General features: G+C 33.6%; 2 protein-coding genes and 1 pseudogene across 4 annotated transcripts; 1 reads left to right on the forward strand and 2 right to left on the reverse strand.

Annotated features, from left to right (window-relative positions):
* Positions 1 to 96: 96 nt before the first annotated feature.
* Positions 97 to 3,740, reverse strand: LOC100794994 (uncharacterized; annotated as a pseudogene). Its single transcript, XR_136557.4, has 5 exons — positions 3,431 to 3,740; positions 1,918 to 2,022; positions 1,273 to 1,528; positions 1,016 to 1,092; positions 97 to 860 (listed from the first exon to the last, which is right to left on the reverse strand). The product of XR_136557.4 is annotated as an uncharacterized protein (transcript).
* A 1,878-nt stretch (positions 3,741 to 5,618) lies between these two features.
* On the forward strand, positions 5,619 to 7,488 carry LOC100818252 (uncharacterized). 2 transcript variants are annotated; one of them, XM_006579507.4, is made up of 4 exons: positions 5,619 to 6,178; positions 6,385 to 6,796; positions 6,904 to 6,957; positions 7,213 to 7,488. In XM_006579507.4, exons 1-4 carry the CDS (start codon positions 5,771 to 5,773, stop codon positions 7,278 to 7,280), a joined length of 942 nt encoding a protein of 313 aa, XP_006579570.1. In that variant the 5' UTR covers positions 5,619 to 5,770; the 3' UTR covers positions 7,281 to 7,488. The 2 variants fall into 2 exon arrangements, with proteins under 2 accessions (XP_006579570.1, XP_006579571.1); XM_006579508.4 differs by having other exon boundaries at positions 5,622 to 6,178; positions 6,388 to 6,796.
* A 7,282-nt stretch (positions 7,489 to 14,770) lies between these two features.
* LOC100818792 (LRR receptor-like serine/threonine-protein kinase GSO1) lies at positions 14,771 to 18,123 on the reverse strand. Its single transcript, XM_014775450.3, has one exon. It carries the CDS (start codon positions 17,750 to 17,752, stop codon positions 14,834 to 14,836), a length of 2,919 nt encoding a protein of 972 aa, XP_014630936.1. The 5' UTR covers positions 17,753 to 18,123; the 3' UTR covers positions 14,771 to 14,833.
* Between the last annotated feature and the right edge of the window lie 1,519 nt (positions 18,124 to 19,642).

A 19,642-nucleotide genomic window follows, 5' to 3' on the forward strand; every position in this document is an offset into this window, starting at 1 on the left:
CAAGCCCGGCATGGACTTGAAGCATGGGACTTTCTCCTATGCAGCCTTCTAACCTACAGCAATCAGCTTCTCTGTCAGATAAGTAAAAGATGATAATAGAGAATAGTGCTTTTTATGAGAACAATGTATTTCATAAGAAAGCCCCAGAGCAGAGCTGCTACAAAGGTATAACCTTAACTGAATACAAAACTACCTCAGTGGCTTCCCTCACTAAAAGGAGCTACCCGTAATTCCCCTCACTCTCAATTATTTCTTCTGTAATGTCCTCCGAAATCATAACTAAGCTGGAACGGGTTAACTAGGTCCCGCGGCTTGACATTATTAATCTGCAACGTTCTTCCATTGATAACAGACCAAGTGGCTTAGATTGTCTGCATTAGTTGACTCGTACTATGATATTACCACCACTTAAATATTTTATTTTTTTGGGCTCTGAGCTACTAGAATAGTTGAAATCCAAAGACATAAGCACTTTAAGAATATGCACACTACTAGGTACTGACCACCTAGACCGAAAGCATCATAGCTGAATCCCATATTGCGCAATAAAGATGAAAATTCTTGAGTAACACGTTCAACTAAATTATCGAATTATCACTTCCTCCATAAAAAAGGGCATGAACGCCATTCAACCCCCTTAACTCAAAGTTACCCCACTTCTCTGAGAAAATAAAAATGACAATGCGTACTGGCCACGAGAGGGGTATCACACCTAATAGTAGCTTTTCATTTACTTAAATTTCCTTCAAGCCTCTCAATTGCAGCACTAACCCCACTCTTCACTTCTCTCTGATCTGAGTGTGGATGTGCAGCTGGATTACCTTCGTTAGCCATTTTTACCAGCTTCAGATGGATCCAACCTGCCAAACAATTAATGGAAACAGAATGTCAGTAAATAGCCATACATCCACAATGCATATATGCAAGATAAATTTTAAAAACAATTGAACGAAGAATTTAGATTGTTTCCTTTTACTCACTAACAAGACTACTCAACAAATAATAACAACATTACCAAGAGGAAAGCAAATTGCTGCTCCTAGCACTGCCCTAGTGCCATATTCCTTGCTCGCCATCGGAGTGATCCTGGCACTAACAGAAGGACGGAAAACAAATATATCAACACAATAATTGTGACATTTAACCATATTTTATGTTATCTCAAAAAATTTCACCCTAAAGAACATTAGTTAAAAAGCAGAACAGTTAACTGGTGTCATCATCCGGCCCAGGTAACAATATAGAATGTACAGTAAGTGTATGATTTCTTACTGATTAAACCAAAAGCTGAAGCAGTCGCTGATCCAGCTCCAACATCATTAAAAACATCATGAACACCTCTCTTCTCAGCGAGCAGATTTCGTATGCCATAAAATGCAGCAGTGAACATTCCAAGACGTACCCCTCCAACTATTGAGCCCCGTGTAACTCGAATGAATCGTTTCTCCATTGCATCTCTCATCAATCGATATTGCTCACGTTTGTCTTCAGTGCTCCCAAGTTTCAACATAACTTCTGCATCCTTGCTCTAGTAACATGTGTGAAATTCCTTAAGATCACCACAATTAAATGGGATAATCTAGACAAGCAATGTTTACAATAACATGGTTGGCAAGAAAAAGAACCTATAATCTGCTAAAGAAAAGATAATTCTTGGGAACCACAAATTAAATAAATAACAAGGAATCATATCCTTAGTGCTGGACTTAACTCATCATGGTCATATCTAAGAGTAAGAAAACCAAACCAAACTCACACACCAAATTACAGAATATGCAATTCGGTCCTGTAAAGAAAATGATCTTTACTTATCCTCTTGTCTTTACTTTTAATGACCTTTTCTGTGTTGAACATAGTACACTTTCAAAATTCTATATAAAGCAGAGTTTTGAAGCATATTTTTACTCATAAACTTACAACAGAAGCAGCTGCCTCCTTGCTACCGCCATATAACATGCCAGCAAATACTCCAACAACAGTTGCTGTGCCCCAGTTAACTGTTCCAGCTAGACTTGGAGAATTCTGATTAAGGAAAGTATTAGAATTGCTATGAAGTTAAATGAATCCAGTATGGTGAAGTCCAGCACACACTTGATAGCAACATTTTCAGAGATCCATGAGGGAAAAAGAAAGTTTTCTCGTTAGATCAATGCAAGGTCAATAAGATAAACATTCAATACATTATGAATTATGATATGTACAGATTTCAGGAAACACACTCATTAATTCAATACTCAATAGGTATGTACAGTTAGATAACCAGCATTCCATAAAAAAATAAAATTCAAACGGCATGAGAATTGAGAAGCCTCTGCATCAAACCTACAGAATTGTAAAAGTGATTAGCATTATATTTTGAAACTTGTATGAGATTCATGACTCACCACCTCCTGAAATATGTGTGTATGCTCGCCATTAATCCAAGTTCATATATCATAACAGACACCTGAATTATTTTTTAGAGAGAAACTTATAATGCATCACAGCACATAAAAGGTGAGACCTAAAAAACACCTAGAAAACACAAAAGCAAAAGACTAAGGGTGTTTTTGATTTCCATTTTTCAAAACTGTTTTTAGTTTTTAGAAACTAAAAAATAGAAAAATTTGTTTGATGGGTGAAAACAGTATTTAGTTAGATTAAAATGGAAATAGCTGCTGGGTTTCAACTGTGGCCTCCCGCATACTTGTGTCATTCCATGAGCCTGGCTTGCTGCCAATGCCTGTTTTTTTTTTTTTTCTTTATGTATTTTAATCCGAAACAGAGCTTCACAAAGGCAGAAATACACTATCAACCTAACTCAAACCCAACAAATTATTTTAACTCATCTTTTGTCATTAAGAAGTGAAAAGGGAAACATCTTTCAGCTGTTTCTGTATTTTAGTTTTTAAAACATTTTTTTAGAACAAATTTTAAAACTTAGTAGACTTTACATTATAAATTGACTGATAAGGAGAATTGTTTTAGAAAACAGTTTTTAAAACAGAGAATGAAAAGCAAATCAAACATGCCCTAACAACTTCAACATTGCAATTCCAGATTAGACATATTTTCTTTTGTGCTATAATACCAGATAATGGTATGCTATTAAGTAAGGTATTCTCATATTCATCACTGTTCTATTGGATTTTAACTGTAATAAGCATACAGAGGCTTGATCATCATTTTGTAGTGATGCTTCCGAATAAAAATTCTCTTTCTGTTCTTGTCAAATTGAGTGCTAATTGCTAAATGAACCAGATCATTGCAGCTACCAAATTGATAAGTTGCACAACTATCATATAAACCGAAAAGTCTAGGGTTCATTATTCAAATTCTTTGCATACTGCTATCAACACACCGAATAATGCAACTAAAAATTCCAAGTTAAAATGAAAACGAAAAGCAAAAATAAAGAAGAAGAAGAAAGCAACATAGAGGAGTTTCGTACATATGGAACGGTGGCTTCTGAGTTGTCAGGAACTTCCATGATCGGAGGCACGGCAAAATCAACGGAATGGAAATGGAAGTTGTAGAAGATGCTTGGTTGCCGCTAAATTAGGCAGCGAAAGAAAATCCGAAAGGAAAGGGGAAATCGATGCTCGGTGTGGATGACGGTGGACTCCAACGATTGCACCGCCGAGGAATCGTTTCTTGGGTACTTCTGAGACTGAGACAGAGATTGAGTTGCACGGAGTAGCACTATTCCTTTCAATTTTCCTTTCTCTATTAAAAAATATCTTGATTTTTTTTTTTTTATCAGTGATAATGGAAGATAGTTTCAAAATTTTATAATATAACAATTCACAAATCCTATCCAATTAATTGAATTAAAGTTAGAGTTAGACAAGTTAATTTACACTCTTTTAAAATTAATATGTGACTACAAAAATATACTTTTCCGATTAACTTTTATATATTGTTATTTGGTTTCTACTATGGCATTTTCATGTATTTAAGTGTGACACATCGTCTTTGTATATGTTTATTTTTAATTATGATATGATTGGGTAGGAAAAGAATGTTAGTATACTATTCAGAGGTGTTTGGTAATTTAGATTTTAAGTTCAACATACGATAAATCAAAATTTCAAAGATTATGATTAAAAGCCAACATATTATTTTATTGTTAACTTTTGTTTTCCTATTGCATTTCCAACATTGATTAATTTAAATGCAAAATCAACTACTAAAAAACTGTCATGCATTCTTTTGTAATTTTATTATAAATTAATACATTATTTTAAATAATTCAAATAAAATAAATTATCTTTGTTCACCTATTGACAAATTTAAACATAATTTTATTCCACATAAATGACTATTACCACACTCAATTATTAGAGTAATCTCTAAAAACAAACAAAATTGGTTGTGTGGTAATAACAATGGAAGTTCTCAAGTGATCAATTTAAGTTTGTTTATTGGCTAAAGCTGAACTGTTGGACCACTCGTTTTATGCTTTTCTTAAACATCACAAATTGAAATAAGAAAAATGTTATTTCACAATTCCATTCAATCAAGTTTTAAAAAAAATTAAAAAAATTAACTGCTGATAATAAAATTAAATGAAGTTACAGTTAATTTTAAGTAACAATAAAAAAAGGTTTATATTTTAAATGAATACTCCCTCAATTTATTTTACCTGTCTTTCAAGATTCCAGTAAATATAATAAATTTTCTTTATTATAATAAAATAATTGTTAGATTTTCTATTTTATTATTTTTCTTTTTCATTCCACAACTAAAGATTTAAAGACACAAGTAAGAGTATATATTTGATAAAAGAGTAAATTTTTTTAATGGAAATCATATATATGAGAATAAAAAAAATTTATAAAAAACACAATTTTGTATCTCTCAATAAATTTTGTTTACTCGTAGTGTTTTAACTAGCGTCATTAGGACACTTGTTAGTATTTTTAAAAATATTTTTACCTTTATTTTCTAAAAATTAACAAAATCGTAAAACAATTATAAGCCACCCAAATTTTTATTTTCAAACAGTTAATGGATAGATGAGTATTTTGCTAGGTACTTGCACCCGAAGTCCAACATAATAATTATAATAATAATACATAGACACCTATATATTTTTCTTTTTTCTTTTTTCTATTTCTTGCTTCCTTTCTCTTGTAGGTATCGTCTCTTCCATTAAGTGAATAGATGCCTTACTTGATAGTCAAGGTAGAATGGGGATATGTAAGTGGAAGTATGTTACCCTTCAGTTTAGTCGATAGTGTCATAATACGGAAGGTGAAAGCCAACACAATCTGGAAAATGTTCTATCTGTCAGGAGCTTTTAAACACTCACTTTCACCGCGAGGAAGCAACGCTATTTATTAAGAATAATGATATTTACATAATAGTAATTTTTACACACGTTCACTTTTTTTTCCTGTCACGTTAATTTATTTCTCTCTCTTTTTCTGACATGCATATATACTTTGTTGTATAAATAACCTTAATCATTTATAACACTAGATTCTAAAGCAACCTGCTCCAGTGTTTTACGAACCCACAAAAGCAAACCAGAATTTCAAAAGCGATGAAAATGTCGATTAAAATAAATACATCAATAATCCCTAGTCCCTACTCCAAACATAAAGTGCAAGAAAAGTGAAAACCCCCCCACACAATTCATCTAGATTCCTCACCACCACTCCATCTCAATAAAGCTGCCCCCATAATCACCAACTAAACCAAGCAAGGTATCATTGCACTACTACACTACTCCGATCCCCTCCTTCACTACACTAAAAAAATTTCAAGTTCAATTCCTTCACTAACCATGCCCTCATTACTCTCCGCACTGTACCTCATTCTCTCAGCATACTTAATCCCTTTATGTTTGAGCCACCCCAACACATGCCGCTCATATTGCGGCAACATAACCATCGACTACCCGTTCGCACTCCAATACGGTTGCGGCCACCCCGGCTTCCGCGACCTCCTCTTCTGCATGAACGACGTTCTCATGTTCCACGTGAGCTCCGGCTCCTACAGGGTCCTCGAGATCGACTACGCCTACCAGGCCCTCACGCTCCACGAGCCCCACATGTCCACCTGCGACAACCTCGTCCTCGGAACCCGCGGCAACGGCTTCTCCGTCGAGCCCTGGCGCGCGCCATACATGAACCCTGCCGCCGACAACGTCTTCATGCTCATCGCCTGCTCCCCACGATCCCCCTTGTTCCAGGTCTTGTTCACTATTCATATTCATATGATACAACGATTAATTAAGAGTTGTATAAATAGTTTAATAGTTGGTGTGTTTAATTTGGCCAACAATCCACACTTTTTATTTTCTATTTTATGGTCGGTTTTTTCACTTTAGCCAAGGAATCCTTAGAATTTGTCGTTCCTCTTCACTTTATAAATTCAAGTAATTCATGTTTTATGTAGCAGGGCTTCCCCGGGAAGCACCTCCCCTGCCGCAACGTCTCTGGCATGGGCTGCGAGGACTACTACGCCTGCCCGGCCTGGGAGATGTTGGGCCACAAGAGATTGGGCTCAGCCTCGTTCTTTGGGTCAGGCCCACCCGAGTGCTGTGCTGTTCCGTACGAGGCTATTAGGGGGATTAACCTTACGAAGCTTGAGTGCGAAGGGTATAGCAGTGCCTATAGTGTGGCTCCGCTGAAAGTTGATGGGCCTGGTGGGTGGTCCTATGGGATCCGCGTCAGGTATTCCGTGCAAGGGAATGATGAGTTCTGTGGGGCGTGTGAGGCCACTGCTGGCACGTGTGGATATGGCTCCGATGGGATTAGACAGGTCTGCATGTGTGGAGACTTCAATTCCACGTCAAATTGTGATTCTGGTTCGTCCATTTCCTCATTAATTTGCTCTTTTGTGTTTGAATTTTTTATATTTGGCTATCAACGTTGATATCATATATGCAAGTAACTCGTTCTGTAAATTTTACAGTTGGCGTATCGTCAGGAGCAAGGGTTATATGTACGAGGGTAAAAATATTTTCAGGTATACGTGTCTATTTCATATTCTTTGTTCGGTTACTTGAGTTAGAAGTATATACTAATAAAAGTCTCTTTTCTTTATTTTGAAAAAAAAAATATACAAATATTTTCTTAGATTGTGTGTAAAAAATAACAGAATACGTTACATTTTACTATTTTCTATATAGATATTTGAAATTAAGAAATAAAGGAAAAACATTTGACCATTTAAGAATAATGTAACTTTTTTTGTTATATGTAATTTATGTTAATTGTACAGGATTATTGACGTATGTGCTAGCGTGGGTGACAACCAACCAGATTTCAAAAGTGTGGTATATTATGTGAGACTGGGTCATGAATAATGTATTCCATATTGTAAATGCCATTTTTTTTGCTGAAGAACGTGCTCATACAATGAGAGTGATTGTGAGTGAGTTTTGATTTGTATTCCCTAGCCTATTCCCCCATGAAAGCCTTTCTCAAACATTATTCAAAAGCGTAGGATTCAGGTATTTGATAATTATGGGTTATCTAGCCATATTGTTTATTTACATTAGTTTTCTTCGACCTCATGTTCCGTGATTTCTAGGCAGTGATCATTAAGTAGAGAACTAAACTATATTCAATTTTGTAGATAGCTAGGGACTATAGTTCCACCGCTAGACAAGAGAAGTTTAAGAAATTAGGCTATATATATACCGTCGCATCTTATATAGGATATATATACAAATCTCAAAGTTTACTAAAAGAATAAGATCTCATAATCCATTGTTCTTTATTTTTCTTCACAAAAACAAATTACCGGACACGAATACGCAGACTATGAAAAAAGAAAAAATCAGGGAGCTGGAACCTCATAACCATGGTTCAGTAGCTTCACACACTAATGCTCGGGGAGTAAAGAGGGCAAAATGACAAGGATGCCGAGTTCATTTTTTTTAAGCTCCAAAAACCAAGCTAGTATCACAATTTTCATCAGTCTTTTTTTCGTACATGTAAAATCTGGAGACGTAAATAAACCCAATTCCGGCCTGCTTCATTTCCACACCTCGTGATTTGAAAACATGAACACTTCCACACACATAACTACTTGAGCGGTTTCCTTGTAGCAATAAGAAAATTAATACACCAATCATAGAAAGTAATCAACATATATATATATATATATATAGCACAAAACAGATTCAATTATATACGTACTTAAAACTCAAAATATATAACATAATTATATGAACTCGAACTCGAAATTACTAAGCTAGAATAATCCTTAATTATTTATAAAGAGGAATGACAAAATATTAATAATAATTAAGATGGGAAAAAAACATATTTTTTTGTTTAGATAAATTTGAGAGGGGGAATCTAGGTTTTTCAAATACCTTGAAGGTTTAGAAAGTAATCTTAAAATTTGTATCTTGTTGGATCTCCGTTTGATATGACATTGATTTTTTTTTAATCAACAAATAAGGTATATATTGGTATGACATTGATAGTCAGAGAGAAACAATGATTTAAGATAATTTTTGGGGTAAGATTGAGACACATAAATGTGTATACTAAAATCTTATATCCTTAAACATAGTGTTTATTTTTGGATCCATAAACTGTGCATAATTCCAATGCCCATTTGATACATTTAATAAAAAGGAAAAAAATAATTAATTAGATGATTAAAATAATAAAAATAAGAACTATATATTATAAAAGTGCGCTACATAAATCAAAATAATATGCGACCTGTGGAGTTAGTGGCAGATGATTTAATTTAGTTAAGTTTAGCCTTTCTAACCAGATTAAGCTTAAGGTGTTTGATGTAATTTCTTATATGTTTTCCCCTACCTTTGTTGACTGATATGGCCTCTGTTCATTTCCCCCCTAGATTCTAGACTCCTGGTTGGGTTTGCATGCCCTTGCTCTTTCCATGCAAAAAAAGAAAACCGTGCAGGTCTGCCTGTAAGCTAATTACCAACCATTATCTTTCATCAATCCATAGCCAATCATACAAACAATTTTTTTTGGCCATCTGTCATTTTGTTGTACAAATTGTTATACAAGTATCATTTCTCTTGTCTTATTGATTGAGTAGCAACGTGACTTTGCTGTCTGTGCTTCAAATTCAAAGTTTACTTACTATCAGTCTATCATATACATGTCCAATTCTACCGTCTCACAAGTTTGTTAGGTCTAGTACCATGCACAAATTTTTTCAAATCCTTGGATATAACAATGAATCGGAGTATCAGTACTCTATCACATATACTTTGCAGTTATAATAAAAAAAAATGGAGTATAAAAAATTACAATTACATTTTTTCAATAATTCCTGATATATTCTTTTTTTGGGAAAATTTCTAGTGTTTAAAGTCTAAAAATCTATAGAATATTCCGTACACTTCTTTCTCCTATTTCTATCTATCTAAACTACACTTTTTCCCACTAAAAAAAATCTAACAACTAACATTTGCCAATAAAAAAACTATAATTTTTTTATATTTTTTTATTTCTCATTCTATTATTCTTTTTACCCGTTTTTTCATCTCACTCTGAGTGTTAGTATACTTAGATGCAACTTTTGCATTTGGTTGAAATTAGTTATTTTATGTTTGCTGAAGTAGATTCGTAGAACGAAAACCTGTTTGGCATTTTTGATCCATTTAAGAGGACATGTTTGTACAGGTTACACAGCTTAGGAGCAAAATTCAGGAAGCTCAGCATAAGTATGATGCACTTTTGGCTGAAGTAAAGTCCCTTAGATTATGGGAAGAACTGTATCTCTTGCCATCTAGCTTCCATTCTTTGTTTAGAAAGGATGCTACTGTGTGTAAATACTAAATAGTTTAGTCCAATCTATATAGGTCGCACATTTTGTATGTAGATAGAAGTGAACCATCCACAGGATCAGCCTTTTTTGTATGTATAGAATCCGGTGCATTGAAACTGTCGCACCAGTCCCACAAAGAAAAAGAAAGGGACTCCTAATAATAATATCCTTGCATTTTGTTTGAAATGGTATGTTCTTAAGCATCCCCATTCTTATTTGGCACGAGGTAAATGGAGGGTTTTTTTTTTTCTCACGTTAGATCTATGATATATGGATATGATGGTTAATGGGGCCCAATTTTATTCAAGGGCCAAGGTCCCAGGTCCCAGAGCAGCTTAAATTTTGTATAACTGATAATCCATAAGACATGGGGCTTGCTATTTGCAACTCCCTTTTTTACTCTTTGATATCTCACTATTATTTTGAATTTTTACATAATACCTAAACTATGTTTTCCCTTACACCTCACTTCACTCTCTTTGCCTCACTCTAGCTTGTTCAACCTCATGCCTCCACCCCTTCATCTTGCTCCTCACCCTCTCCAATGATGGATTTAATGTTGTGAGGGCAATATAACACCTACACACACACACGTATGCGATAATTGTTGCATATAATTACATTTGAATTACATTTAACACAAAAATTATCTGCTTTTTCCTTATTTATTTTGTTTAATTTGGTCTTGATTAGTTAGAATTTAGTGTCTTATAGAACTTTAGGCTTGAAAATAAAACTTTAAGCTTTTTTCTTCTAGTTTTGTACCTTTTCAAGGTTTTTGGAACACCAAGAGAGGAAGAGCAAGTTGTCACAACAAATAAGACTTGCCCAGCAAGTGAGGTTGTTCTGAAGAGAACACATGGTAGCTCAAGAATGGAGGAAGAGGATTTAGGTGATCTTCACAACTTGCCCAACAAGTGTAGCTCACCCAGCGAGCAAAGCAAACTAAAGAGAGACTTTTGGAATTCACGAAGAACTCACCCAGGGAGTCTTACTTGCCCAACGAGTATTGCATCCTTTGAAGTGATAAGAAAAGGTCTTTAGGCCTATTATAAAAGGAACATTCCCTTGGGATCAAAGAGAATCAACTTAGGGCACAATAAGAGATGATAATAGAGAGCACTCTAAGCTTCCTCCTTGTTCTTCACCATTTTCTCTCCTTTCACTCTTGCATTTCTCCATTTTGTAAGGTTTCTCATGTTAATGATAGACTAAATCAATCATTGTTGAGGGCTTGGTGCACTAAGCACTCTGAATTATCTTTACTATCTATTCAATGTCATTTTCAATGCTATTGCTTACTTTTTTATATTATTGTCTTGTTATGATTTGATCACCCATATGTATGTTTATATAGTGTGAGAGTCATTGAAAAATGTTATCACTTTTAAGAACTGAAAGCAGCTTCTAATGAACATATGTCTAGGGATAAAATGATATTTATTACCTTTGTTTTAATCCTTGTTGATCCAAATCACTTGGCTTAACTTACTAAGGGATTAGAAGTTAAGCTAAGTTATTTAGGCCTTTCTACTAGAAGAATCTTGATTAGGGTATTTTTTGTGGATTAGGGTAATACTTGAATGAGCATTCAATAGTGAAAAATCACAAATAATGCATCAAGAGTGGTTTAGTAAGGCCAAGCACCCAAAAACTTCACATACTCTGCACTTTCCTTGTTTTTGCCTTCTAAGTGTTTCTGTTTTTCTTGCTTTTGTAGTTGTATCTTGTTTTGACTTATTATTTAATGTTTGTTGATTGTATGATACGTTTAGTTTCAGCACTTTGGTTTCAAAAACCGATTGATCATTTATTTCTATTGCTTAAAATTTAGTTACATAAAACTATTTTACAAAAACGAAGTTCTTGTGGACACGACACTCAGTCTTATCATGTATTTACTACTTGTGCGATTTGATTTACTTGTCAATTGATTAACAGTATGCACGCGCGTGCACATACACATTTTTTATTTTCAAATAAAAACCAATTGCACTTTTAGTCTTCCTATTGTTAAAATTTGATTTTAGTCTCTTTAATTTTTGTGCAAATTTAGCTTTACTATTTTGATTGTGCAATTTTAGTTCATTTATTTACTTTAACTTGATGTTTAATAACAAAAATGTTGATGTGACAGTGCATGATAGCATCAAATTAGCATTCCATTAAACATTGGATGCCAAGTTAACAAGTTGACAAAAACTGCACGATCAAAATAGTAAAGAAGTTAAATTTGCATAAAAAATTAAGGATAAATAGTCATTTTTGTCCCTGAATGTGTAATTCGTAGACAAATGCGTCCCTGAAAGATGAAAATACAAAATTTAGTTCCTAAATGTGTAAAAAGTGCACCAAATATATTTGACTATTCTGCTACCGTTAATAAAATAGTCTACGTGATACAGAGGGACAAATTTGTCACTGAAATACTGTCAACGTGACCATCTCTAACTGCCAGCATAGAGACATATTTGTCATATGATATTTTCTTGACTTTTCGTCTTCCTACTCTATGGGAATATGAAGGGATAAATAGCCACTTTTGTCCCTGAATGACAAATGCATCCTTAAAAGATGAAAAATATAAAATTTAGTCCCTAAAAGTGTAAAAAATGCAACAAATATATTCAACTGTTAACTTTCGTCTGTCACCGTTAATAAAATAAGCAAGATTCGAATAGGTGAAATATGAGATATATTTATCTTTTATGGTAATTTGGAAAAATTTATAATGATTGATACACTGTTACAATGTTTTATTTTGGTAAACTGGTACAATGTTTATTTTGGATAATTTCTATTGTGACAGAAAAATTATGGTTGTTAATCAATATTATCGTTATTTATTATGTTTATTTTAAATTATGTTTACCAATATATTTTTTAAGTGATTATTGTAATTTTATGCTTATAATGATAAAAAATGACAAAAATTTATCCTAAAATTATATTTTACCCTTAAATGAAATGAATTTTTGGGTCTGACAAATTAGTCTAATAGAAACATATTGATATTTAAGTTCAATAAAAAAATTACTAACTTCGTCTAATAATGGTAACTTATTTATATTTTTGGTCCAATGGAACGTACTAACATTTAGGTCAAAAAAAATTATTGACATTTTCCTTCAAAAAAAAAATATTGACATTTTCATTCAACAAAAAAATTACTAACATTTACGTCCAAAAATAATATCTTACTTACATTTTTGTCCAATTTAGTCATCATAGTCACGCTGACAATCATTTCAGTGACAAATTTGTACTTTTGTGTCAAGTTGAGTATTTTATTAACGGTGATAGACGAAAGTTAACGGCTCAATATATTTATCACACTTTTTATACTTTTGAGGACTAAATTTTATATTTTCATCTTTCAGGGATACATTTGTCAGCAAATTATACATTCAGGGACAAAAATAATTATTTATCCAAAAATTAATAAGATCAAAATTTAATTTTGATAATAATAGGAGACTAAAAGTAAGCCTATTAAACAAATAAATTTTATTATAATTAAAATTTATGATACAGAAATATTTTGTGTAAAAAATAGTACATAAATATTTAAATATAAAGAATAGATATTGGACAATTTAAATTGTAGCATAATATTATTTTTTAACTGTTGATAATTAATTTTTTAACTAAAATTCAACTTAAAAATAAAGATAATAGATGATAAATTGAAAGAAATAAAAGATTAAGAAGTTGAAACAAACAAATAATAATATTTAAAATTACTAATAGACAAATTCTTATAAATTAATTGATCCTGATTTGACAGTAAACATCCTATATTTTATTTCATTCATAAATTTATTCTCTTGCCTGTGAGTTTTAATCTCAATTAAAATATTAAGGGGGTTTAACGACTGAAAAATAAGATTCTGAAGAGTTAATTATTTAGTGGGGGCAGTTGCCCCTAGGTTCTCATCAAGGATGTGTCCATACCCCATTGCTCCTCCATGTGAGTTTTTATTTTTCTTTAGTAGCGTTTCACTGATTATTTGTTTGTCGTGTTGTTTAATTCAATTTTAAGGAAAAATAAATAAATTGATCTTAGTTTGTTAGTTTGTTTTAGTTTAGTTTTGTATTTTTTTTTTAAAACTAAATTTGGTTGAAAATCATAGAGTGGTTATAATTTTATTAGAGTAAATAGTGTTTGTGATAATAATGTATACAATTTTTATAACTATTCAACTACAAAGTGTTACCTATATTAAGTTTATTAAATTTTATAATAATTATAAAGTCATACTGTTAATTATATATGATTGATTAATAATATAAAATTCTATACACTATCATGTAAGAAAGTTAAACTCATTTTGATATGCAAAGAAATTAATTTTACAAGATTGGATTGATTCATTTTCATTTTTAACAAATTTTAGATGGGTAAAATTGTGGGAGGTTGATATTATTCTAAAATGTTAGATCAAATGACTTGAAGCTCTAAAATATTATTTTTTCCACCTTGACATTAGTGCTAGTATAAATATACGATACCTTAATTAAGGAATGGAATCCAAAATTTACTCAAACCAACGATTTATAAATAAAATATTTAATAGGATTCATCTATGTATACGGCTTCATTCAAAGGGTTAAGCTGAGATGGGTTAAAACTTAACCTAACAAGTCTATTCTATTTTGTGACCTTTATATTTTAAAGAGATTGTATTTATATAATGAATTTAATTAAAATATGTTGACAATGTTATCCCATCAAAAGAATAATTTTTAATTAATTTACAGTATAAAAAAATTTATATTCTACGTGATTATTAAAGTCTTATTATCCTTATATAATTTCTTTTTATAGAAATTTGTACGATAAACAGAAATAAGAAAAAATAAAAAGTAATATTATAAAAAAATATATAAAAACTTATTTTAGGAATGATATATACTCGATGTTGAAAAATTCCCGCTCCCACAAAGTGCTTTTGAAATTTGAATCGAGAAGTATTTACGTAAATTAATTAATTGATGTTAGCATTTGAGGATGTGCAAGAACTGTTGAGATTTAATGGTTCCTCAAAGCTTGGAACCCAAACTAATGAAAAAGATGTTACATACTTGTATTTTCCATGGTTTCCATTTTGAGATTGTAGAATGAAGTTGTTGTTGCTGCTGAATTCTGCTTATCTGGTGAAGGAATGAACCCAAAGGAATTCATATTCCAATACTCTCCATTCCTGGTCTTGTGAGCAACAGTGCCACCACCCTCTGCACTTGAAATTGCCACTTTTCTCCAGTTGCACCAGATCCTGAGCATTATATACAGCATCACTAAGCATATCACTGTGGAAGTAAAGACAATGGCCACAATGATTACTGCCACTTGTGTGTTTGATAGCTGCATTTTCCCCTGTGCCGTGGATTCGGAGCACGAACTCAAAGGTGGGCCACACAAGCCGTTATTGTTCAGGAATGAGCTTAGTGGGAATCCTGAAAATATTGAAGGAATCTGGCCTTCAAGGTGGTTGTTTGAGAGATTCAGCACGTGCAGGCTTGTGAGTCTGCCAAGTGAAGGAGGAACTTTTCCTTCAAGTTGGTTGAAAGAGAGGTTGAGTCTCTCTAGCTTCATGAGGTTTCCTAGAGATGGTGGAATCTCACCAGTGAAGAGATTTTTACTCAAGTCCAATATCACTTGCAACTCAGCTAGCCCTCCTAGCTCAACTGGTATAGCACCTGTTAACAAGTTTTCTGAGAGCCTGAGCTCATACAGCTTTGTGCATCGCTGAATTGTCGGAGGAATTATGCCAGAGAAGCTGTTTCTTTGCAAATTGAGGACATTGAGGGAAGTGAGGTTTCCAATCTCTTGGGGGATTTCACCAGAGAGATTATTGTGATGGAGAGAAAGCTTGAGTAGTTTTGAGCAGTTACCAAGCTCAGAAGGTATCTTACCACGGAAGTTATTGTATGAGAGATCTAGCTCACCAAGTTCTTGTAAGCTTCCCAACCAATCAGGTATTTTTCCACTCAACCCGTTGTTATTCATCAACATGTGTTCCATTTTCTTGGAGTTTGAGAGTTGAGGTGGCACTTCTCCTGTTAAATTGTTGAATGATAAATCAAGAAAGTTGAGAACAGTAAGGTGGCCAAATTCAGAAGGAATGCTTCCTGTGAGATAATTTTCTCCAAGTCTGAGACGGCTGAGGTTTCTAGAATTGGTTAGAGTGGAAGGGATGGGACCTGAGAAGCTGTTGTTAGTCAGGTCCAGAAGGGTCAGGGAATTTGAACCAGTGAGAGGAAAGAAACTTCCACTGAACTTGTTGTGTGAAAAGTTTATGATTTTGAGGCTTTTGAGGGAAGAGAGTGAATGAGGGATAGGTCCTTCAAAGGAGTTATTGTAAAGGGTAATTTTAGTGAGTTCTGAGAGGTAACTGAAAGTGGGTGGAATGGAACCAGACAACATGTTATCTGCTAAGGCCAATATCTGAAGGCTTTTACAGTATCCCATGCTTGGTGGGATTGGACCAGACAAGTCATTCTGCCTAAGATGAAGAACAACCAAACCCTTGAGCTTACCTATAGTTTCTGGAATTGGCCCTGTGAAGTGATTTCCAAAGAAGTCGACTTCCTTTAAGCTTGTGCAGTTTGTTAACTCCCTTGGTATGGGTCCAGAAATCTGGTTGTCATAGAGGTAAATGGAGCTCAATCTCTGCAGCCTTCCAATCTCCAACGGAATTTTACCTTTGAAGAAGTTACCAAATAGGAAAAGACTTTCCAAGCTACTAATGTTGCCAATTTCAGGAGGTAAAGATCCAACAAAACTGTTGTTGTTGAGCACAAGATCTGTGAGGTTCTGCAGTTTGTCCAAGCTGGAAGGAAGTTCTCCTTCAAAGCTGTTATCAGAAAGGTCCAACTGTTGGATTGAGGAGCAGTTGAGTAACTCCAAGGGAAACTTGCCAGAGAGCATGTTTCTAGCCAAGAAAAGCTGCTGAAGCTTTGAACCTCTGAGGCAGAAGTTACTTGGAATGCTACCTGTCAGAGCATTATCAGACAAAACAAGAGTTTCAAGACTTTGCAATTTTACATTAAGGAGAGGTATTGATCCAGAAAGGTTGTTTTTGGACAAGTCAAGCTTCTGCAACTGAATCAGACTATTAAGCTCAGAAGGAATCTCTCCATGTAGTTTGTTTCCAAGCAAATTCAGGTATGTCAAGTTAGAAAGATGGCTCAAAGCTGTAGGAATTGATCCAGATAAACTGTTATTGACCAGATTCAGAATTTTCAAAGATTTAAGAGACCCCATAGAGGAAGGTAAGTCTCCTTCAAGCATGTTGTTTGATGCTGCAAAGTTTTGGAGCTCTTCGCAGCCTTGAATTTCTTCAGGTATGGGGCCACTAAGGCTGTTCATCTGCAAATCAAGTGATATTAGATGCTTCAATTTACCAATTCCAAAGGGTATGCTTCCATTCAAGTGGCAGTAGCCTAGAGTCAACACTGTCAATTCACTCATATTGGCAACACTAGGTGGAATTTCACCTGTCAACATGTTGTCTCCTATTCTAAGAACTTGCAACTTCCTCAAGTTACCAATCTCTGAAGGAATATTTCCGGAGAGATCATTTGAGTGTAGTTGCAATATTCTTAGATTTTGAAGCTGACCCAGCTCTGAAGGGATGGAGCCAGAAAGTGAATTTGAAGACAAATCAAGTGTTCGAAGAGAAGTGAAGTGACTTAACTCAGCTGAAATGGAACCTGATATTCCTGAACCAGACAGATTCAGGCCTATAATATGTTCCTGATCAACTGCACATGTTATTCCATTCCAGTTGCAGACTTGAGTTGTTGAAGACCAGTTGCTAAGGGCACCAAATGGATCTACAAGTTCTGATTTAATTCTGTGAAGCCAGTAGGAATCTGTTGCATTATTGGCCGTAGTTGCAATAAAGGTAGTACCAAGTATGGACAATAACAGAAAGAAATGGCACATCCAAATGGAACCCATTGCAGATTGTCTGACAGGTATGAGTTTCATTTCCAAGGTTCAGACAAGAACAAATTATTCAAAAGGTATGCTCTAGGACTAGGAGGTACATTCTGTATAGAAGAATAGAAAACAATTTAGAAGGGCTCAAATTTTGATGAAAGTATAAAGTGAAAGTAATAAGAAAAAAAGAATGAGAAATGGAGAAACTAATAATAATAATGAACAATGACACAAGTTCAAGTGCTGGTAGGATGTTAAGATACGGCTTTAATAGTACCATAGTCAGCCCTGCCTATTTTGTTTGATAAGAAAGTTGATCTGGTACGGATATAGGATGTGTGTGTGTGGTAAATGGAGACAGAGAAAACTATAATTTATCTTAAAAATACAGTGATGCCTTTCTAGCTAGTTTCTACCTTTTCAATGAAGAAACCTATAATTTAGCTTAAAAATGTATAGTTATGCCTTTCTAGTTTCTACCTTTTCAGTTTAACCATGGTTTCGGTGCCTTTTCACCCCCGTTTTTTTCTTCTTTCTCTAGGCAACAAATTGAATATTTTAGAATTCTTTAGTAGCTTTTGTGGTAGGCACTTGGGAACTAAAAGGAAACAAGATAATTTAATGGGTTGTGTTCAAAAGAATTAAAGAACAAGAAGAAGAAGATCCCCTAGTGCCCCAGAAAAAAAAGGTGACACAAGTGGGGCCACTTTTGTAATCCTTGAATTTTGTTCACAATGCCGCTATACAAATTTATATTTCATAGTATCTTCAAAATAGTTTTTACTATAAGACAATTAGAGTTTAAGAAAAACATGTTTGAGCATGATTTGACTTTACAAGAGTACCGGTCATTTAAACTTCAAAAATTGTCAACTAAATTGGTACAAACACATTATGGGAATCCGAATACTAAGATCTCCCTCAGGATATTCAAGCATAAGATACGAGAGCATTTGGCATTACTTTCTGCTTGCCGTGATAAGATTCTTCAAGTTTTCTTAAAATGAAAAACCAAACGCCGTAAGATTTCAAGCATGCATGATGGTATATGAGAAAGGTCGTTTTCATAATGATAGATGGGAAAAATGAATGAATATAACTTTTATACATTTAGGCTTTTTCTTTTTCTTTTTCTTTTTTGTTTCCTTTAAGCTTCCTTTTCTGTTTTATTTCCTTAATTTATCCACGGGTAAAAGCCAAGGACAATGTGTTAGGTGTCTCCATTGTCATGTTCCATATGTGCATTTCTATTCTACGATCAAACTATTTAGAGGGTTAAGCATCTTTTTTTTTTTTCTCTCAACCTAAACCACCTACTTTCAAATTTAATATGAGAAGAAAACATAAATGAGAAAACAACCACATTAGTTTTGGTCAATTCCGAATTCCGAGTAGAGACCAGCTTCATTAATTCTTCACCTATGAAGTCCAGAACAAAAGCCAAAACCATGTGAGGTTTGGTGTATAATTATACCGTATAATTTATACACTCGAATTAATGTTGCATTATCCTAATTTGGTTCAATAAAGTTAAGGGAGATAATATTTGCTTCATTGTTTTAGTATTACCGAGATTCCTAATATATAAGCCAAAATACAAGAAGACAAAGTGCCTCAAATCTTATCTTTCATATTCAGCTCCCTACTTGGCTTTCAGTGTTAACTTTATACTATCCACGCCTTTGCCCAGTTTCCCAGGATTCAAGCACAAGCAACCCCCGAAAAAGGAAACATGTTATTTATTGTCCTTAGAAGTTCAATTATTTCATCAAAATGATATTTTTAAGCATGTATTCACGAATTTGATTCCATATTTATCTATATATAAAAAAATATCTATTAACAAAAGAAATTAATCTCTTCAATAAATTTCTATAATTCAAAGGATTAATATCTCAAACTCTTGACTAAAGATATCCTAAGCAACAAAATAACAAT

This window comes from Glycine max, chromosome 5, assembly GCF_000004515.6.
Source record: "Glycine max cultivar Williams 82 chromosome 5, Glycine_max_v4.0, whole genome shotgun sequence".
Classification (NCBI taxonomy): Eukaryota; Viridiplantae; Streptophyta; class Magnoliopsida; order Fabales; family Fabaceae; genus Glycine; species Glycine max.